The sequence below is a fragment of the Vigna radiata genome, chromosome 5 (genome assembly GCF_000741045.1).
Source record: "Vigna radiata var. radiata cultivar VC1973A chromosome 5, Vradiata_ver6, whole genome shotgun sequence".
In the NCBI taxonomy this organism is placed as follows: domain Eukaryota; kingdom Viridiplantae; phylum Streptophyta; class Magnoliopsida; order Fabales; family Fabaceae; genus Vigna; species Vigna radiata.
This window is the reverse complement of record NC_028355.1, coordinates 28,512,506-28,530,794: the sequence shown is the minus strand read 5'-3', so window position 1 is coordinate 28,530,794 and position 18,289 is coordinate 28,512,506. Positions and strand designations below refer to the sequence as shown.

At 29.5% G+C, this 18,289-nt stretch overlaps 2 protein-coding genes across 3 annotated transcripts; one reads left to right on the top strand and one right to left on the bottom strand.

Annotated features, from left to right (window-relative positions):
• Positions 1–3,627: 3,627 nt before the first annotated feature.
• LOC106760573 (metacaspase-6-like) lies at positions 3,628–6,106 on the bottom strand. Its single transcript, XM_014643994.1, has 2 exons — positions 5,761–6,106; positions 3,628–4,424 (listed from the first exon to the last, which is right to left on the bottom strand). Exons 1-2 carry the CDS (start codon positions 6,104–6,106, stop codon positions 3,628–3,630), a joined length of 1,143 nt encoding a protein of 380 aa, XP_014499480.1.
• Positions 6,107–8,414: 2,308 nt separating this feature from the next.
• Positions 8,415–11,064, top strand: LOC106761784 (peroxidase 7-like). Of its 2 annotated transcripts, XM_022780336.1 has the most exons (3): positions 8,415–8,745; positions 9,667–10,375; positions 10,968–11,064. In XM_022780336.1, the coding sequence occupies exons 1-3, from the start codon at positions 8,482–8,484 to the stop codon at positions 10,997–10,999; spliced, it is 1,005 nt and encodes a 334-aa protein (XP_022636057.1). In that variant the 5' UTR covers positions 8,415–8,481; the 3' UTR covers positions 11,000–11,064. The 2 variants fall into 2 exon arrangements, with proteins under 2 accessions (XP_022636057.1, XP_014500837.1); XM_014645351.2 differs by lacking the exon at positions 10,968–11,064 and having other exon boundaries at positions 9,667–10,622.
• Positions 11,065–18,289: the final 7,225 nt, after the last annotated feature.

Genomic DNA, 18,289 nt, shown 5'->3' with positions numbered 1-18,289 from the left:
AATCAGGGCTAGGAGAGGTGAATAAGAAGCAAATATTCCTTTTTAACAGCTATATATCCTCTAGAACTTTAATACTCTATTCATACAGTGCAGAGAAATAACTTATACAGAAAAAAAATGAAAAGAGTAAAAATAAATAAATAGAAAAATAACCATTAAATATGTTTAGTTGAGGAGAAATATAAAAAATGAAAAGAGATAGATGAACTGAGACTTGACTCAATAAAACTTTGTTAAAGGTTAGACCATCTAATTTTACCATATCGTCCAACGGAAGATATGCAACATCTTGCATATGCGATAAACAATACAAGTACATCGTCTAGTCCATGTCTTGTTCACTTAAAAAGATTTGGAAGAGAATAATTAAGTGGATTTGAGAGAATTTGAAGATAATTTTCTTTTTTGTTTATTCGAATAAATTTGAAGGTTAGTGAAAATGAATTTGGAAGTAAAGTTTGTGAGGATTAATGTATGATTTAATTTATGTGACATATTAAAGTCAAATCTTTTTAATCTCTTGAGTCTTCTTTTGTCCAATTTTCAAGAATTATCTCATACTTATACTACTATTATTAGTATTCTTTACTTCTCCTAGTACATATCATATGGATATTTCTAAAACTACACCTAAGGGTATCATTGTTCTCAAGTCAGGGTCAACTCCAGAAATTAATCATGTTTCTAAAACTTCTCCTAACAATAACATATTTGTTTTCGTGTCAACGACAACTTCAAACATTAGTTCATCCAGAAAATTTCTTTTGTATACAATATTAGAGGAGACAAAAGTAACCTAACCTGATGCAAGAAAGCACCAACCATCTAACCTGATAGTAAGTGCTCCTTCTTTTAACAACTTTGAACCTTTGGAAAATTCCTTCAATATTAACTATGAACTTGACCTTGATGACTTGCCCATTTCTTTGGGGACAGGAATTCGATCTTGTACCTATTATCATATTTCTCATTTTGTAACTACTAAAAACCTATTTATGCAACACTAGTGTTTCCTCTTTACTATTGATGCAATTAGAGTCTCTACTTCAGTTTAAGAAGAAATGAAATATGTGTTAAGACAAGATCATCTGAGCAAATCTTGTTTTGAAGTTTAACGTCTAAACGAAATAATGCTTAATCGTCCAGGATAAAATATAAGAAGCGTTAAACGCCACTCATTAAGTGCCTTAAACGATATATGAGCGTCTAACATTAAGAGTATCTAACGAATGTTTGATAAGCGCTAAACACTATAAGGAATTATAATAGAGTGTATAATCACGGATAATGTCTAATAAAAAGTTAAACCGTTTATGATACATGTAACTATTGGTTGCAAAACCAACGACAAGTGTACCAATTGTAGTGTAGCAAGTGATAAATATCGTTCTCTCCTAAGGGACTTGTGCAACACATTACAACTCTTCCATTCACAACTCAATTAGACCAAAAAGTTCACAAAAAACACAAGAAGCTCTTTTTGGTATTTTTATAAAACAGTTGGTGTGCAAGAAATTTAACTTAGAGTATTTACAACTATTAAGATTAGAATTTATCCACTTCATACTCATGCATTGATAAACATCTCAATTTCATTTATTAGGTGTTTAATTTCAGTTATAGATTCGAATCATATTTCACAATACATCAAGAGCCACAAATCATGAATGGGTGACCAAACCAAAGCAAGCATAAAGCATATAAATTTAATACTAACATGAATTGGAAAAAAATATATCACTAACATCACAAAATATATGAGAATTTCATGTGTTTAAAAATCTCAACAAATAAGAAAAGCCTTCCATGGTGGAGAACTTAGGATTCTACAAACTTAGAGAAATAAGGAAGAAATTGAAACCATAAAAAGGTGCACAACTTTTCCCAAGGTTCTTTGTAGCTGCTCCATGCTTCAATTTCACTTCCCCTTCACATTTTCATCTCCAATTTGTAACTCATCTTCTTCCTCAACTCAAAAGGGACAAAATCACCATTGATGAAGCTTAAAGACCCAAGGAGGAGTGGAAGAGCTTCCTAGCACCCCAAACACCCTCCAAGAGCCTCTCTTAGTCGTTTGAGGTGAAGAATGAAGTATAGGAGGAAAAGAATCTCCAAAACCCCATGAGAAACATGTTTAAATAATCCATTTTGACTTATCAACTATGCCACCGCTCAACCCCGTGGCACTCAACCTAGTGGTGCAGGGTGCTCAGCATGTGGTTGTTTGACAACATTATGAAATTTAAGCACTTGTGTGATTCCAAAAGCGTCAACATGAATATTTGTTTCAAATTGATGATAATATTTTTTTTTTAATTACTTTTAAGGTGTAGACAATACTAGAATGTAATTTTAAAATATGTGTAGAAACTCTAAATTCCATTATATATTATAAATGTTTTAATTAATAGTTCGAACTTTGTTTATTTCATTTTATTTCAACTATATGTTAATATAATACATTTATTTAATTAATATTTTTATAATAAAATTATTAATATATTATTTAAAATATAGTCCCCTAAATATGCAAACAAAATTTAAAATAATATTGTATATATCATTTTATTTTCATATTTGAAAAAGTATTTTCTTTTTATGGTTTAATATAGGTAACAATTTTATAGTTTGTCTAAACATTTCTTTGCTGCTCTAGACTATAATCATTACTTTAAAATGTTTTTTTTAAAACATACTATTATACTCGCAATGTTGAAAACTTTACAAGAATGTTGCGTTTAGCATCGGCAAAAAAGGGACGTGCCCATTTCTATAGTTAAATAATGTCGTCTTGATTAGGAGTTAAGAATGCAACATAAATAATGTCTATCTATTGGATACTCGCAATTTTTTTTAAATGTATAAATACTCATTGGTTTAAAAACAATATAAATTTTTAAATGAAAAAATAAAACTCACAATCATCTTTCTATTTGCTTTTAAAGAAAAGATTTTTTTTTTTTTTTTTTGGTTTTGAACAGAGACCACATAAAGTAACTACACATAAAGCTTATGTTTGATGTTAACCAAAACGGAACAGAGCCAATGATACAAGGTAGTCTCTCACTGCAGAGAACAACAATAAACACATACTCATTCAAAAATACATTATACCACTCCTAAACATATTTCAAAATCAATCCAAAGAGCCAACTCACCTTTCAAGTTGCTGGCAAAACAAACTGATTCTAAAAGCCTCTGCTTCACCCTAAGACACAATGATTCCAATTACAACACCAACTGATCCCAATCATAAAACCATATTAAAATCAAACGATATACAAGTTACGAATATTCTATATCACGCAACTCACCTTTAGGTTAAATCACATCGTATAATCGATCTGAAGGATTTGTTGTCTATTAGGTGAAAAACACAGTTGTACTAAAAATTAATTAGAGTTAACATGAGGTTTAAGGGATAGATAATATCATTTATCTAGAGGTAATAGAACAAACCAGCCAGATCCATATAGAAAATCACGTCTCATCTTAAGCAAAGATACCAAGTTTTAAGTTTTGAATATTCTAACTAAAAAAATTGAAATCACAGAAAAAAAATACATGTTTTAAATGGTCTCCAATTAACACTGCCAAACCAAACCCCACAAATTCTTAATCATCTATTCAACAGACAAAGGGAGCATTAACGTTGCTGTCACTGCAATAGAGACCAGGTTTCTGAGAAAAACCCTGTTTCTTAAGTATCATCCTAGCCTTCAGCACAAGTTCCCGGTTTGTCACTGCTCCTTCACTCTCTTCAATTATAGCTCTAATCACATTGCTGAAAGCCCCGTAAGCTGACCCAGAATTCCCAGCAGGACATGCATCTGCAGAAGTTTGGTCACTCTGGCAACCACTCAGCAGAATCCCACAATCCAAAACGTTGCGCTTGATTGATGCAGCATGCTCCTCTTTCCTGATTCCCCCACGTTTTCCCACCTCATCACCATCATAATTTAGCTTCTGTTCGAAGAATTTTTGAGCAAGATCACTCACACCCTCAATTCTGTGCCCTCCACTCTCACCACTTTTTACATGTTGGAGTTTGTTCATGACTAAATTTGAAAACTTCTTCACTTTGGGACTTGCATCTTCACCAAAGATGTGGAAGAGTGTACGCCTTAGATTCCCAGTTTCTATGTCGTTGCCAGTTTTCTGCTGGAGTATGTCTGAGAGAGTTGAGGGAGGCAAAGATCGGTTCTTCACAGTGGTTTCTTCTTCTTGTTGTTCTTGGTGCATGCTTCGATGAAGGAAGTTTTTGAAGTGAAATAGAGAGGTTGAAACGTAGCCTTCTTCGTTTGTGCTGTCTCCTATTTGTTCCTTTGCTGCTTCAATTAGGCCACCACTGTGGCAGCAATCGGAAACGATTGTTATATTGCAACCTCTTGGTACCTTGTCTACAAGCTGTCTGAAATCATCATCTGTTGCACACAAAATACAAGTTAGCATGCAGTCCCAAAGAATCACTCAATATAATACCTCTATGGATTTTACATTCCAAATATTTGACAATTGAAAACATCGTAATTTGTTGTAAATATACTAATATTTTGAATGTAAGAAAAATTGAAGTTCTGCTAACACAATTTTTTAAATTTTCTTTTGATGAATTTCTTGTGGTACGTTATCATATGTGAATTTTTGTTCTTATTCGGTATTTATGTTTTCCAAGTGAGACTCACGAAAATTTTAAGAAACCTTGTTATTGCATTAACTATGTTTTAAAACTTGATAGGTATGAAAAGCATTACATTACTTAGGAATTTCTACATTTTTTCGAGCTTAAAAGTTTTCCATTACCAATAAACTATAAATAACTTTTTATGACTTGAAATTGCTATTTTATTTTGAATTTGATGTTTTCTTTTTTGGAGCGAATTTAATTGCACAAAGTTAATAAACAACTTGATCCATATATAATGCTCTCTTAACAAATGAAGAAAATAACTCAAGAATTATTAAAGTTTAAATTCCATGTAAACTCAAAACTTAAATATTTTTTAACTAAATGTCTAACATTTAATTTATATGTTCTCTCACGTGACAGTTTTATCGTTTCAATATCTTGTTTAAGTGTTAAAAAACATAGAATTTTGTATAAAATATAAAATAATATTATAATTTATACAAAACTAAACTATTAGTGACATTACTTTTTACTTTTTATAAATGTTGAACTAATATATGATATGTTAAATTGTTTATGAAATTTTCTTTTGAACTCTAATTTATCTTTTGGTCTCTGTATTGTATTTGATGTGTTATTTATTTCTTTCCCAATAATCATTAATTTGAACAAACGAAACATATGTATTGAAGTATATCTGTGGTGGAGAACGGTAATGTTAGAGAATTTTTTCTTGATTTTCTATTAATTATGTTTAACTCTTTTAAATATATTTATTATTATAATTATTTTTCTTCTAGATAATCATATTAATATTATATCTATGAATTGAGACAAATCTTTTTGTTTTATCAATTTTATAACATTTCTTTTTATCAGTAGTAAAATGTTAAAATTGGAATATTACATTGTATACTGAACTCAATTGTATTAATCATTTACCAAATTTAGAACCACGTAATAGTATCATCGAAGTATACAACAATAATTTTGCTATCGAATTTGAATAAATAAATAAATTTAATTACGTTTCTCTTAAGATTAATCAAGGTACAAACAGAATAATTCTCAACCAATAATTTCTTAATCAAAACATAATATACTGGGGAAATGTTGAAGACTTAACCTACCAGTGATGAGATTCATATCTGTGGGAACAATGCATTCGTCATAGCCAGTATTGTCTTCGTCGTCGGATTCCGCCGGAAGACGTGTGCCATGGCCGCTGTAGTGGACGAAAAGCGCGTCGCGGGGCTTGGCGGACCGGACAAGCTTGGACAGAGCCAATCTGATGTTCTTGCCGGTGGGTTGAGTGTAGGAATGATGAGTGTCAATGAGAAGAACAATGTCCCTTTCTGAGAAACCATATATGTTGATGAGGCACTTCTTCATATTCCAAACATCATTAACACACCCTCTCAATTCAGCCTTTGTTCCGGGGTAGTTGCATCCTATTAACACTGCCCTCTTACCCATCACAAAACTTCAAAGTCTTTTGCTTTCGAGGAGGAGGGAAAATGAATTGATGGGTTTGTTTGATGTTGCAATGTTGTTTTTGTTTATCACAGGATCAATCAAAGATAATGTATTAGATTTGCATTAATTATTTAATTAATTAATTACTTTATTCATTCATTAATTCATTAATTGTCTATATGTATAATTAGAAAATAATCTAATTTATTGTGTTTTGGTTTCATTAATTGTTTAAATATGGTAAATTATCATGTGCCTTAAGGAAATTGACTGAGTTCTTTTTCAAATTGCACTTTAGGATGTTGCTTCAAATAATTTTTCCTTTAACATTTTTCTATAAAAGGGCTTGTTATTTTAAAGTTTATGGTTCCTTTTAATATTTTAATTTTGTCCCCTTCGGTGGCTTATGTATTGGTACAATTTCTATATTTTCATATAAAAGAAGCATATGTTATTTGTAAAGTGTTGTAGAAAAGTCCAAGTTTATTCTTTCCTAGCTTTTATATATATATATATATATATATGATAAAAATAAGAATCAAAATGATAAAAAAATTTATCTATGTTTCTCAATAATAGCGTCAGATTTGATAGTATTATCCTTGACACAATCAAATTTATACTCTTAAACTATAATAATTTCAGTAGTAACCAATAAAATAGAAAGGATAAAGTTAATCTTAAGTCGTCTTCCAACAAATATGAAATTGATTTTTAAAAAATTAGTTCTTATAAAATCTATACACTAAAAGAGTCAATCAAATATAATAATATAAGAAGATAAAGATAAAAAAAAAATAAATAAGAGATTAAATGAAAAAATAATAATGATAGAAACAAATAAAAAAGGAAAACAGATAAAAAGAGATAAAAATAATAATAAAGAAAATAAGTTGATTCCACCGCTTTTTTAAAATGTGATTCTTCATTTGATTATCTAAGGAATCGTTCAATTAATTATTCTTAGATTTTTAAATTAATTAATATAAAATACCTAAGTGACATTGCTGTAAAGTTCACTATCGTAATTTTAACATTCAATTTTTATTTAGATTTGAAATGTCTAATCCATAACTTATTCATTGTTGAATCCTATAGTTAATATGATCTTATAAAAAGATCTTTTATAGTTATCGAAAAGAACAAATTTTATACAAAAAGGCCAATTCAATCCACTTTCTTGGCTTAAAATGCCTTATTGTGATTACTTCTTTAACCTAAGCTAATTCAACTTGAATTTTGAGCCTCTAATGACTCGACTCCACCTTTTGGCTCAAGTCAACTATCCTCAAACTTTGGTTATGGTCAACTCCTCTGAATCTTTGACTTAACTATCTTAAGCTTTGGCCCAAGTTGACTCACCTCGACTTTCGATCCAAGCTTAGTCAAATGAACTTTGACTTAATATGACTCGTCTCAACCTTTGGTTAGACCCAACTTGTCTCTCTCTTTACCTGGGTTGAATTGACTTAACTCTTTATCACATGTCTTCTTAGCATTTTAGCTCGACTAGACTTAATCTTTGGTCCAGGCAGACTTAGCTCTATCTAGGTTGATTTGGTTCAACCTCCATCTTGAATTGATTTAGCTCAACCTTTGGTCTAGATCGAATTTGTTCGACCTTAGACTCAAAAAGACTTTGAATTGACTTGGTCCTCAACACCTAAGCTTGACTTAAAGATCCTTGATTTTAAATTTTCAAAATCCAAAAAAAAAAAATATCAAATCTAAACCCAATCCAAATTCAATTAAGTGGATTGGAATTAAAGTTCAAAACTATAGATTTAAATTTGAGGTAAATCCATAAAAATAAACTTAAAATAATATAAATATAGATTATTATAGATTAAACTTTTGAATTCATATTTTTTGTCCATCCTTAATCAAAACTTGTTATACAAATAGTTCGATGAAGAAAATTCTTTTTATTGAAGTATGAGATTTTTTATTTCCAGCTTTGATACAAAATCACAACTGATCAAAATATTATTTTACCCCAAAAAATTGGCCGACCTGGTGGTAGAAGGAGAACTACGCATACTTGTAAAGAATGATATTAATAAACACAAAATGTACAAATTCAAAATTAAATTTAACATGTACAAGTGGTTGACTTCAACATTGGAAAACTCAAGCCAGGTTGTCTGCTTAGTTCTGCACCAAGTATAGCACCTGCTAGCTATAGACAACAAACATAAAAGCAACAACATCTAGGGCCATATCAACCAGCACGTTGGCACGTCAACCTTAATACGAAGAAAGTGCCTACCACGTTTTCACCATCAACCCCTACCATAAATGCATGCACCACTCTCTGAAATTAATGCAGCAAACATACATAACCAACTCAATCTGGCATTGCAAACTTGTGAAACATGAGGCTCCACTACTTCACCCTTTTCCTTCTCTTGCTCCCTTTGAAGTTGAGCAGCATTTATGGCATCTCTCCACAAGCAACTGCACCCAATAAATCATTCAAGTCCTTACCCCCTGAGGCTTTTCTCTCCATTGATCACTATCACACAACATGTCCTCATGCTGAAGGCATCATCTCACAGAAGGTTGCTGCTTGGGTTAAGCAGGACCCCACTTTGGCCCCAGCCATCATACGCCTTCATTTCCATGACTGTGCTGTTAGAGTAATTCATCACATAACCCAACATCTCTTTAAATTTCGCATCTTCTGTTTCCAATGTCACATTATCTTTCTTTCTTGAAATAGGCTGCACTAGAATTTTCCAAGTGCTTCTTGGTTTATGCATCCATCACTTTAACTCTGTAGTCAAATATCTGATTAAAAAAATACAACTTCTAAAAATAATTGTAACAAGGAACTAATACAATGCAATTTTCTCTAAAATTTAATTTAAAAGAAGATTGCAATACAGGTAAGACGTTTAGAGTTTACTTTCGATCAAGAGGAATTTATAGAATTTTTTTTTCACTGCAAACCAGCTAAGAATCTTTTTAGATACTTTTTAGTAGGATTTAAAAATACTTTAAAGTAATTAAATCTGGGGTTCATTCATTAGTACTAAAAAACACTACAAATTTGCAGTATTTGATATTGCTGGACCAGTTTTATAAGATGTTGGTAATAAGTGTGATGTGGTTGGGAATAGAACTAACTTCTGGTTTGAAAACTAGAACACGTGAAGATCTTGGTCCCGTCATTTTCTGAATGATGATAATCAAAGCTTACTTGAAACACATACAATAAATGACTGGACCATGATATACTATGCTACCACTTGCACTTTTATTTCTCCAAACTAATTTTTTGTCCACATTTCTACACAGTTTTGCAGTCATTTGTTTTACTTCAGTAAAATAATTATTTTTATTGTCCAAAATCAAATAAATTACGTTAAGTAGTATAAGTTATACAATTTAAGTAGATGATAGCTTCGAAAACACTTAGTAAAAAAATGATGATGTTTTTGACTCAATATGATTCTGGTTTGATATTTTAATATTGCGATTAGCAGTGTTGAGTTAAAGTGAATGTGACATGATTTGCTTTGTTTGATGAATCGCATGAATTGATCAAACTAAATTAGGGATGTGATGGATCAATTTTGCTCAACCATCTAGGGAGTGAGAGGACTGCTTTGGAGAGCAAAACCCTAAGAGGTTTCCAATTGATTGATGATATCAAGGCTGAGTTGGAGAGGAAGTGTCCAAAAACAGTCTCTTGTGCTGATATTCTCACTGCTGCTGCAAGAGATGCCACTCTTTTGGTTGGAGGACCATTCTGGGAAGTCCCATTTGGCCGCAAAGATGGCAAGATTTCTTTATCAACAGAAGCCAATTTGGTTCCCCATGGCCATGAAAACATCACAGCTCTTATTGCATTCTTCCAAGAAAAAGGGTTAGACATTCTTGACTTGGTCACACTCTCAGGTTCACACACAATTGGGAGGAGCACTTGCTCTTCTGTTATGGACAGGATTTACAATTTCAATGGGACTCAAAAGCCTGACCCCTCACTCAATGTGTATTTCTTGAAGTTGTTGAGGAAGAGGTGTAAATCAGAGTTGGATTTGGTGCACCTTGATGTTATAACCCCAAGAACTTTTGACACAATCTATTATACAAACCTTATGAGGAAGGTGGGGTTGTTGTCAACAGATCAGTCTCTCTTTTCAGATGCAAGGACAGCTCCTTTTGTTGAAGCATTTGCAACACAACCTTTCCTTTTCACCAGCCAGTTTTCAGTGTCAATGGTGAAACTTGGGAATGTTCAAGTTTTGACTAGGCCTAATGAAGGTGAAATAAGGGTTAATTGTAATCGTGTCAATACTGTCTAACTGCTGTCCTACTTAATATGAGATTTATTTCATTGCTCCAATCTTATATTTGGAATGTCAATAGAAGACAATATTATATCATGTCCCTACTTCTATGTTGTATGAGAAATTACCTTTCACCTTGTTAATTATGTAACTAAATGTATTGATAAATTTTTAATAAAATACAGTTACAATCTTACTATATCAAAGTTGTTAGTAAACTACTTATCTAAAAGCATAGGAATTATATTATTTTTAGATTATGTTTCGGTACCAAGAGAAATATAAGTATCTCTTTCCCCTTCAACATTTTCAATGTGTATTTTTAAGGATAAAATTGTGGAGAAAATATAATTTTAGATTTATTTTTTTTCGTTTTACTGAATTTTTATTTTCTCATTTTAATGAGTTTTATTGTTACAAAATAAAAATGAAGAGAATGTAATTGAAGTGATTGTTATAAATAAAATAAATTTTTATTTTCATACATAATTCAACTTGCTATGAGTGTTGTTTTTCTTGCCACGTAAGTAGTTGCTACTGATATTGTCTGTTTTATTTTCATTGAGGTCAACCATGGTGCACCCGACAAAGGTGGTGAAAAATGTTGGCAGTTTTGTTCTCAATGGAGTTGTCATGCATTGTCGGACATCACCACCAATATTGATGCATCTATGTACCTAGTTTCGACAAAGCTCACTCGCCATTACCAGACAGTCGTCAGGACCTCCTAAACTTATTCCAAAGGATAATGATGCTTCATTTGGCTATGATTTGAATAAATCTAACATATTGATTCTTTTGCCAACTGAATTCTCTGGGTTACATCCATTTCGTGTTTTGTTTTTCAATGTATGGTATGAAAGTCTATACAGAGGAACTTGGTTGTCTAAGAATAATGACTAAATCTACGAGTAAGTGTTTTTTTATCGTATATCTTTGACTTAATTGCTTCATTGTTTTCCAAATTCAGGAGTTAGTATCAAGTTCGTCCCTCCATTTAAAAAAGGCTTAATTTCGTCTTCATGTAGTATAATTGTACCAATCAAATACATTTCGTTAAATTAGCAGAAACATAGTTAAATTGAAAAGAAATAAGAGAGAGAGAGAGTTGGGTTTGCGTCCTACATAGGAGAGAGAGGAAAAAGTGACAGACTTTTTTGTCATATCACCGAACATTTAATTCTATTTCTGTCAATTTAACGGAATGGACTTGATTGATGTAAATATATCACATAAGGACGAAATTGAGTCTTTTTTAAAAAAGGGAAGAACTTGACACTAACTCCTAAATTTGGAGACCAATTAAGCCTATGTCTTTTAAGGAAAGTTGGAGACCAATTAAACCTATACCTTTTAAGGAAAGTTAAGTATACATTCAATATTGTTGATTCAATTTCTCACTATGCTTTGATTTTTTATTCAGGAATAAGTACTATCATGGCTTGATTTCCTATGATCTTCAGTTCCCATGTTCAAAATATACTTGAGAATTGAAATATGAAGATAATGATATATCGTCATCACATGATGCTATGACATCTAACATTTTCACATTATTCTTATAACAATAAAATCATGTTTTTGCACATGATTCTATAAGGACTTATCATATTGGTTATAATTAACCTATAATAAGTGAAATGATAATAGTTTCATAAATATGATAAGAATTTCTATACTAATTAGATTAAGAACCGATATAGAACGTTGGTGTGAAGATATTATCAGTAATTAAGTAGTAGACTTTCTATACAAGTGTTAGTTCTTTGAAAAGTGTACTAAATCGTTCAAGTAATATACATTGTAAGTCCAAGTATAGTTTCTCAAGGAATTTTTGTTTGCTTAGAGAATTATGATTACTTACTAATTTAGACAATGAGTATAAACAATTACAGGTTCAAATAAGTTGCAATCATATATTTTTTCTGAATTTTTATTTTATTTTTTCTAAATATTTATTCTAGATCATTCTTTTATAAAGTCTTTTAAAATAAAAAATGTAAAAATATAAAAATATAAGAAACTTTTTAATAAATTAGAATTAACTTTTGAATAAACTCCTCATATATTTTTTTTAATTTTATTTTTAATTGCTATTTTAAATCTATGTATAAGTTAATTTTAATATTGAACGAAATCAATTTCATTTTTTTTCACACTCTTCATCTTATATACATCATGGTAGAAAAGCTAGCAAAGTTAAATTAATTTTAGCTTTAAAAACAAATTTATTTTTATTACTATTACTTTTGTTTAGCTTAGTTTTTTATTGGTCAGTAAAAGTAAACTAATTTATTATAAATAACTGTATTTAGGCCTAACTTGTTAATTGACGTGAACATTATATAACATAGTGTAAGTAGAAGGGGTTATTTTTCATCTTTTGAATCAATTTTATGAAAACCAGTTAGGTTACTCCATTTTGTAATATAGTATTGTAATCTATTTTAACAAAATTTATTGTATTTTTATTGTATTAGTTGTTATCGAATTGATACGAAATCACTCACAGAGTATAACAAATATTTAGTATGAGGTACAATATTTCGGTTTAACTGCTTAATTGAAAAATTTTCACAAAATTAAAACAATTTTTATATATAAGTTAATTTTTATAAAAAAAAAAAGCTAGATTTAAACTCATTTTCTACTCTAAATTCACTGCATACCTTTTTTTTATATCTTAAATTAATTAAAATTTTCATTAATTTAAAGCATATAATTATTCAACTTGAAAGCTCTTATTATTGCTTCCGAAATACTAAAAAAAGTTTCAACTACAATTTCCTTTCTCTTTCTTCATCTTCTAACTTCTCTTTCACTCATATTAATGAGTTTCATCAGCCAGAGGAAGAGGAACATGCATGCACGTAGATGTAGTGACATATATGTTGGCACATCAAAATCAGCATCATATATGTTAAGATATATTGCTCATAATATAATCTTTTTAATAGATTAATTTAATCAGTTCTCGGGTTAATGTTAAATATCTTAACGTTGATAGATCTAAATCAAGAGAAAGTGAATTAGATTAAAAAATATTTTTACTTTTTTACAAAAATTAATTGATGTTTGATAGTTATTTTAATGGACTTTTCCTTACAAGAATTTATAATAGTTTATTTTGAAAAGAGTCTACACCTAGTCTTCTTTCAAACAATCTGAGTTTGAAAGGATTTTTACTGTGATGATTGAGAGTGTACAAATATACAAGTCCACCTTAGTAACCCTAAACTTTAATGACCAAGAGTAAATTTTTGTAAGTGGTGCTAAACATAAACACTACTCTTTCTTGCATTCATAACAAGTACACATTATCCGAAATCGATTGAGAGTAAAAGTAAAGAAATGAATACGTCTAAAGTGCCGATTTCACAACATGAACCAACACAAATCAGTAATCAGGTGCATTTGAACACACTTGACCTCTTCTTGATAGCTTCTTGATTGATTTTCAAGTGTTTAATCTCTATACTCTTCATGAATTCTCGATCACTTTTCTTTATTTGGGATTCTGTGTTCTGGATTCCACCTTTTTTTCTCACCTTCTCGAATTGAAGCCAGTCCCATATTTATCAAGAAAACATGTTACTGGTGTTTTTAATTTGTTATATTTTAACTTAATTGATTAATGACATACAAATATACATAGTGAACCCTTTTCTTTATTTTAATATATTATGTTTTTACAGTGTTATCACAGCAAAAACCTATCACATGCTCATTGTATGCTCCCTCTTTCAACACTACCCGCGTTTTGGAAAGGTACAATTCCACTACAAAAATATAATATCTAGACACAAATATAAACAACATATTAGTCTCAAGAACCAAAGCAAGAACAAAAATACACAAATAAATGAAGACAAATGACGAAAACGAAGAACGAAGGAATGGAGAGGTGATACAACGATGATAGCGACAAACGAAAGGTGTGACGGCAGCAGAGTAGTGATGGTGATGTTCGCATTCAAAGATAAAGAGAGACCATGGAATGTAGCGGTGCTAGTTCTCACAAGTGAAAGGAAGAAAACTATAAAAATAGGATTGTGACTTTTCACGAAATTTTAATCCTAGAAAGATATATTACTTCAATTATTTTAATTATCAAAGAAAAATGTCTATGGCATCAATTTTACTAATAACCGATGATAAAAGCCTATAAAAAAAATAAAAAAATAAAACTTCCAAGGCTAATTTTGAAATTTGGATCAAAATTTTAGTCTCGATTCTACATAAAACTGATGCATAAATACTCTATGGCATCGGTTCTGAAAATAACCAAGGCCATAAGAGATGTTCATACAACAATTTTGATAGATCCTATAACAACAGTTTTATAAATAATCGAAGCTATAAGTCTTATTCAAGGAGAGAATATTAGTTTAAATTGTTAGTTTTAGAAGTTTCTATGAAAATAGTTCTATAAATAAGAGAATTCATAGGTCATATTCAAAGATGGAATAATTTAAACTATCAAATTTTTTTTAAATTGATGATTTGACACCTCTTTAGGGTTTGGTTATTTTTTAACCAAGACTAAAAGATATATATGACTTTTAATTCTTAATTGAATAAATGCTTATAAGTTCGTAAAATTTTCAAAAATATCACTACGTCGTTTTATATTGTGATTTCGTCAAAACCAAACCGTATTAAGCACTTTAAAAACCTAATTCTCTACTGGTATCAATTTATTATTATATTCATATAGTAAATTTACAATCCATCCTTCACCATATTTTATTTGTTTACTATGTAGTTTAAATAGACAATAATATTTCGTTGTTCTAGTTATAGTTATAAATAATTTTTGTAATGCATATAGTTTTAACCTCTTTCACAGCTCAAAAGGACATGGTTTCCTTTCTCGTTGATCATTTATTGTATCATACCTTAATATGATAAATGACACCAAAGTTAAATGTTAGTCCATGATAGATTATGTGATGTATCAAATACCTATTTACAACATTATGCATATCATATGTACACTTTTAATCAATTCTTAGTTCACTGTTTTACTCCAAAATTAATATTTATTTTTATCAAATATAATAATCATTACAACTCTCAACAAAACATTCCAACTTCATTTAAAATTATGTAATTCTCAATCATAAATAAGTTTGAGATTACTTAAAAAAAAGTAGGCTAAAAATATAAAAGTAGGTTATGAAATCTACAATCTATAAATTTAACATAGAATTTTAGGTTATGCAATATGAAATTACTTTAATGAGGTGTTTCTCCCGAATTAAAGAATTTGAAAAGAAAATCCATTAAAAAAAAAGACAATGTATAGTATTAAAGCTAACTAACTTTAACTTCTATACGAACCTTTATCTCCAATCACATACTTTGCCAGATATAACCAAAAGCGAGAGCATAAAATGCACAGTAAAATGAAATTTCCGGAGGTTAAAGAAGATATGAATTAGAAATGACAAAATAAATATTTTTGATATAGGGAGTGCTAGAGAGGAATATAGGGCTACAGAAAGTAAAATAAGCTCCATTCAGGAATTTATTGGAGGACCCTATATATGATAGGGTAATGGGCTTAATGTATTTTACAACGAATAATTCAAACTTTCTAAAATATAGAAAACTAGTAAAACTGAACACGAAAACTTACAACACATAGGAAGAACAAAGTTTAATATAGCGCTATAGTTAAGTTTAAGAGATTTTACATGTACGTCTATAAATTTTTTACACTTTTTTTACTTGATAAAAAATTAATATTTTAGTTTTTAATTAATTCATCTTAAATTATTTTGTATATTTACTTTTTTTTCTTTTTGAAATTTAATTGAAAGTAAAGTAAAACTAAAGATTATATTTAAAAAAGGATATTTTTTTACTTATTATGATAATTTAACAATTTTCAAAACTGATATTATTTTAAAAATTAAAAAAAAATTATGCATCACACATATTATTTAATATAAACCATAATAGAAGCCACTACTTGCATTCTGTCTTTACATGTACTCACGTCTATTTAAATTTGTAAATCTATTATTGTTTTATTATGTATGCGTGAGTGAATAAAATTACATAAATGGTTTATTTTCGAAAAAAGTATTATTTGTGAGAGGGGAAAAGTTTTGATTGTGACTACTTTTAGTAAAGTTTAGTTTTAACAGCCAACTAAAAAAAAAAAAGCTAAGACCTTGATATTAAAAATCTAAATTTAAATAAAAAATTTCATATTTTATTTTAAAAAAAAAACTAGTTTTATTCAATAGGTTTTGAAAATTAAATTTTAAATCTAATTAAATCCTACTATAATGTAAGTTTTATACTATAATTTATATATTGTAAATTTGTTTCATCTTCCCTTAACGTGAAATTTTAGACTCTATGATATTATTTTAAGAAATGAATTTTAAATTTAACTTAAACCTACATTATTCATTTATAAAATAATAAAATGGAATTTGCATCACCTCTAGTTTATGTAATATCTTTTAACCATATTCTAATATTTTCTAATTTTTTGTCAAAGAAACATTTCTTATTAGAGGTTTTTAATTTCATAATATATGAAGTTAATAGTAGTGATTACATATAAAAACATATTTAAAGAGCAAAAGTCAAAATAAAATAAAAGATTAAATATATCTTTTCTTAAATATATTTGGAATATTTTAAATTTTGGTCTCTACAAAACTTTTATTTTTGTATTTTCTTATGAAATATTATTAAATTTTTTTATTTCTGATAATAAAAAAAAAACATGACACAGTATACATTAATTAGATAATAAAGTATAGCAATTACTGCAAAATCATGGGTTCCTAGAACTTTTTCTTGACACCAACCATTGATGAGTAGCCGAAGTGACATTGATAACGAATTATGTAAAAGGAAGAAAAAAGAGGATAAAATTTGATGGGATTTTGAAGAAATAAATGGGCAAATGGGTAGCACCTTGGACCAGTTATTTATTGTATCTGCTTCAATGAAGCTTTGATTGTCATCATCTAGACAATGATGAGACCAAGATCTGCATGTGATGATACTATTTCGAATAAACAACGAGAAAAAGCTCCCTGGTCCCAACAACATCTCATGAAAAAGGTCCAATAAGAGGTCATGTATATGCTACTTCAATTTCAAATTATCCTTATATATATTTTTTTAAATAAATTTAATTACAATTACCTCACATAATTATTCTTTAACATTTTGCTAACATAAGATCATCTAAACAAATCTTGAAGTTTAATATAACATTTAAAATGAAACCATACTTATATGGTTAAGACAATATGTTAGAAGTAGTTTTTAAGTGCTTAAATGATATAGAACATCTAATAACTAAGAGTATTTGACTTATGTCTATTTAGTGCTAAACGCTATAGAGTTCATAACAAAGCATCTAATCGCAAAAGTGTCTAAAACAAAGTTAGACCGTCTAAGATACATACAACATCGCTAAAGGTTATATCCTAAACGCTTTAAAAGTTATTTAAACTAGACAAGCGATAAACACTAGCATTTGTATCATACATAAACACTTAAGTCATCTAACGCTATAATGCATGTAGTACAAGTATTCTTTTATCTATTGTGTTGTGTTCTTTTTTTCTGTACAGATTATCAACTTTATCAAAAAAACCTACTCAGAATCATAAAATCGTTAAGAGAGAGAACCGAACATGAAGGTTGGGAACCGAATAGGATCATAGTGTGAGAAGTGTGGGAACCGAACATCAGCACTGGGAACCGAATACCATTGCTTTAGAAATTCTTCACACCTTGAAACCGAATACTACTGCAAGGTTACTGAATACACCTGCAGTTCTTCCTCTTGAAATGCTTCGAACTAGTCTTCATCTTCAACCTTCAGCCATCAACGTCATCTACCATAGAC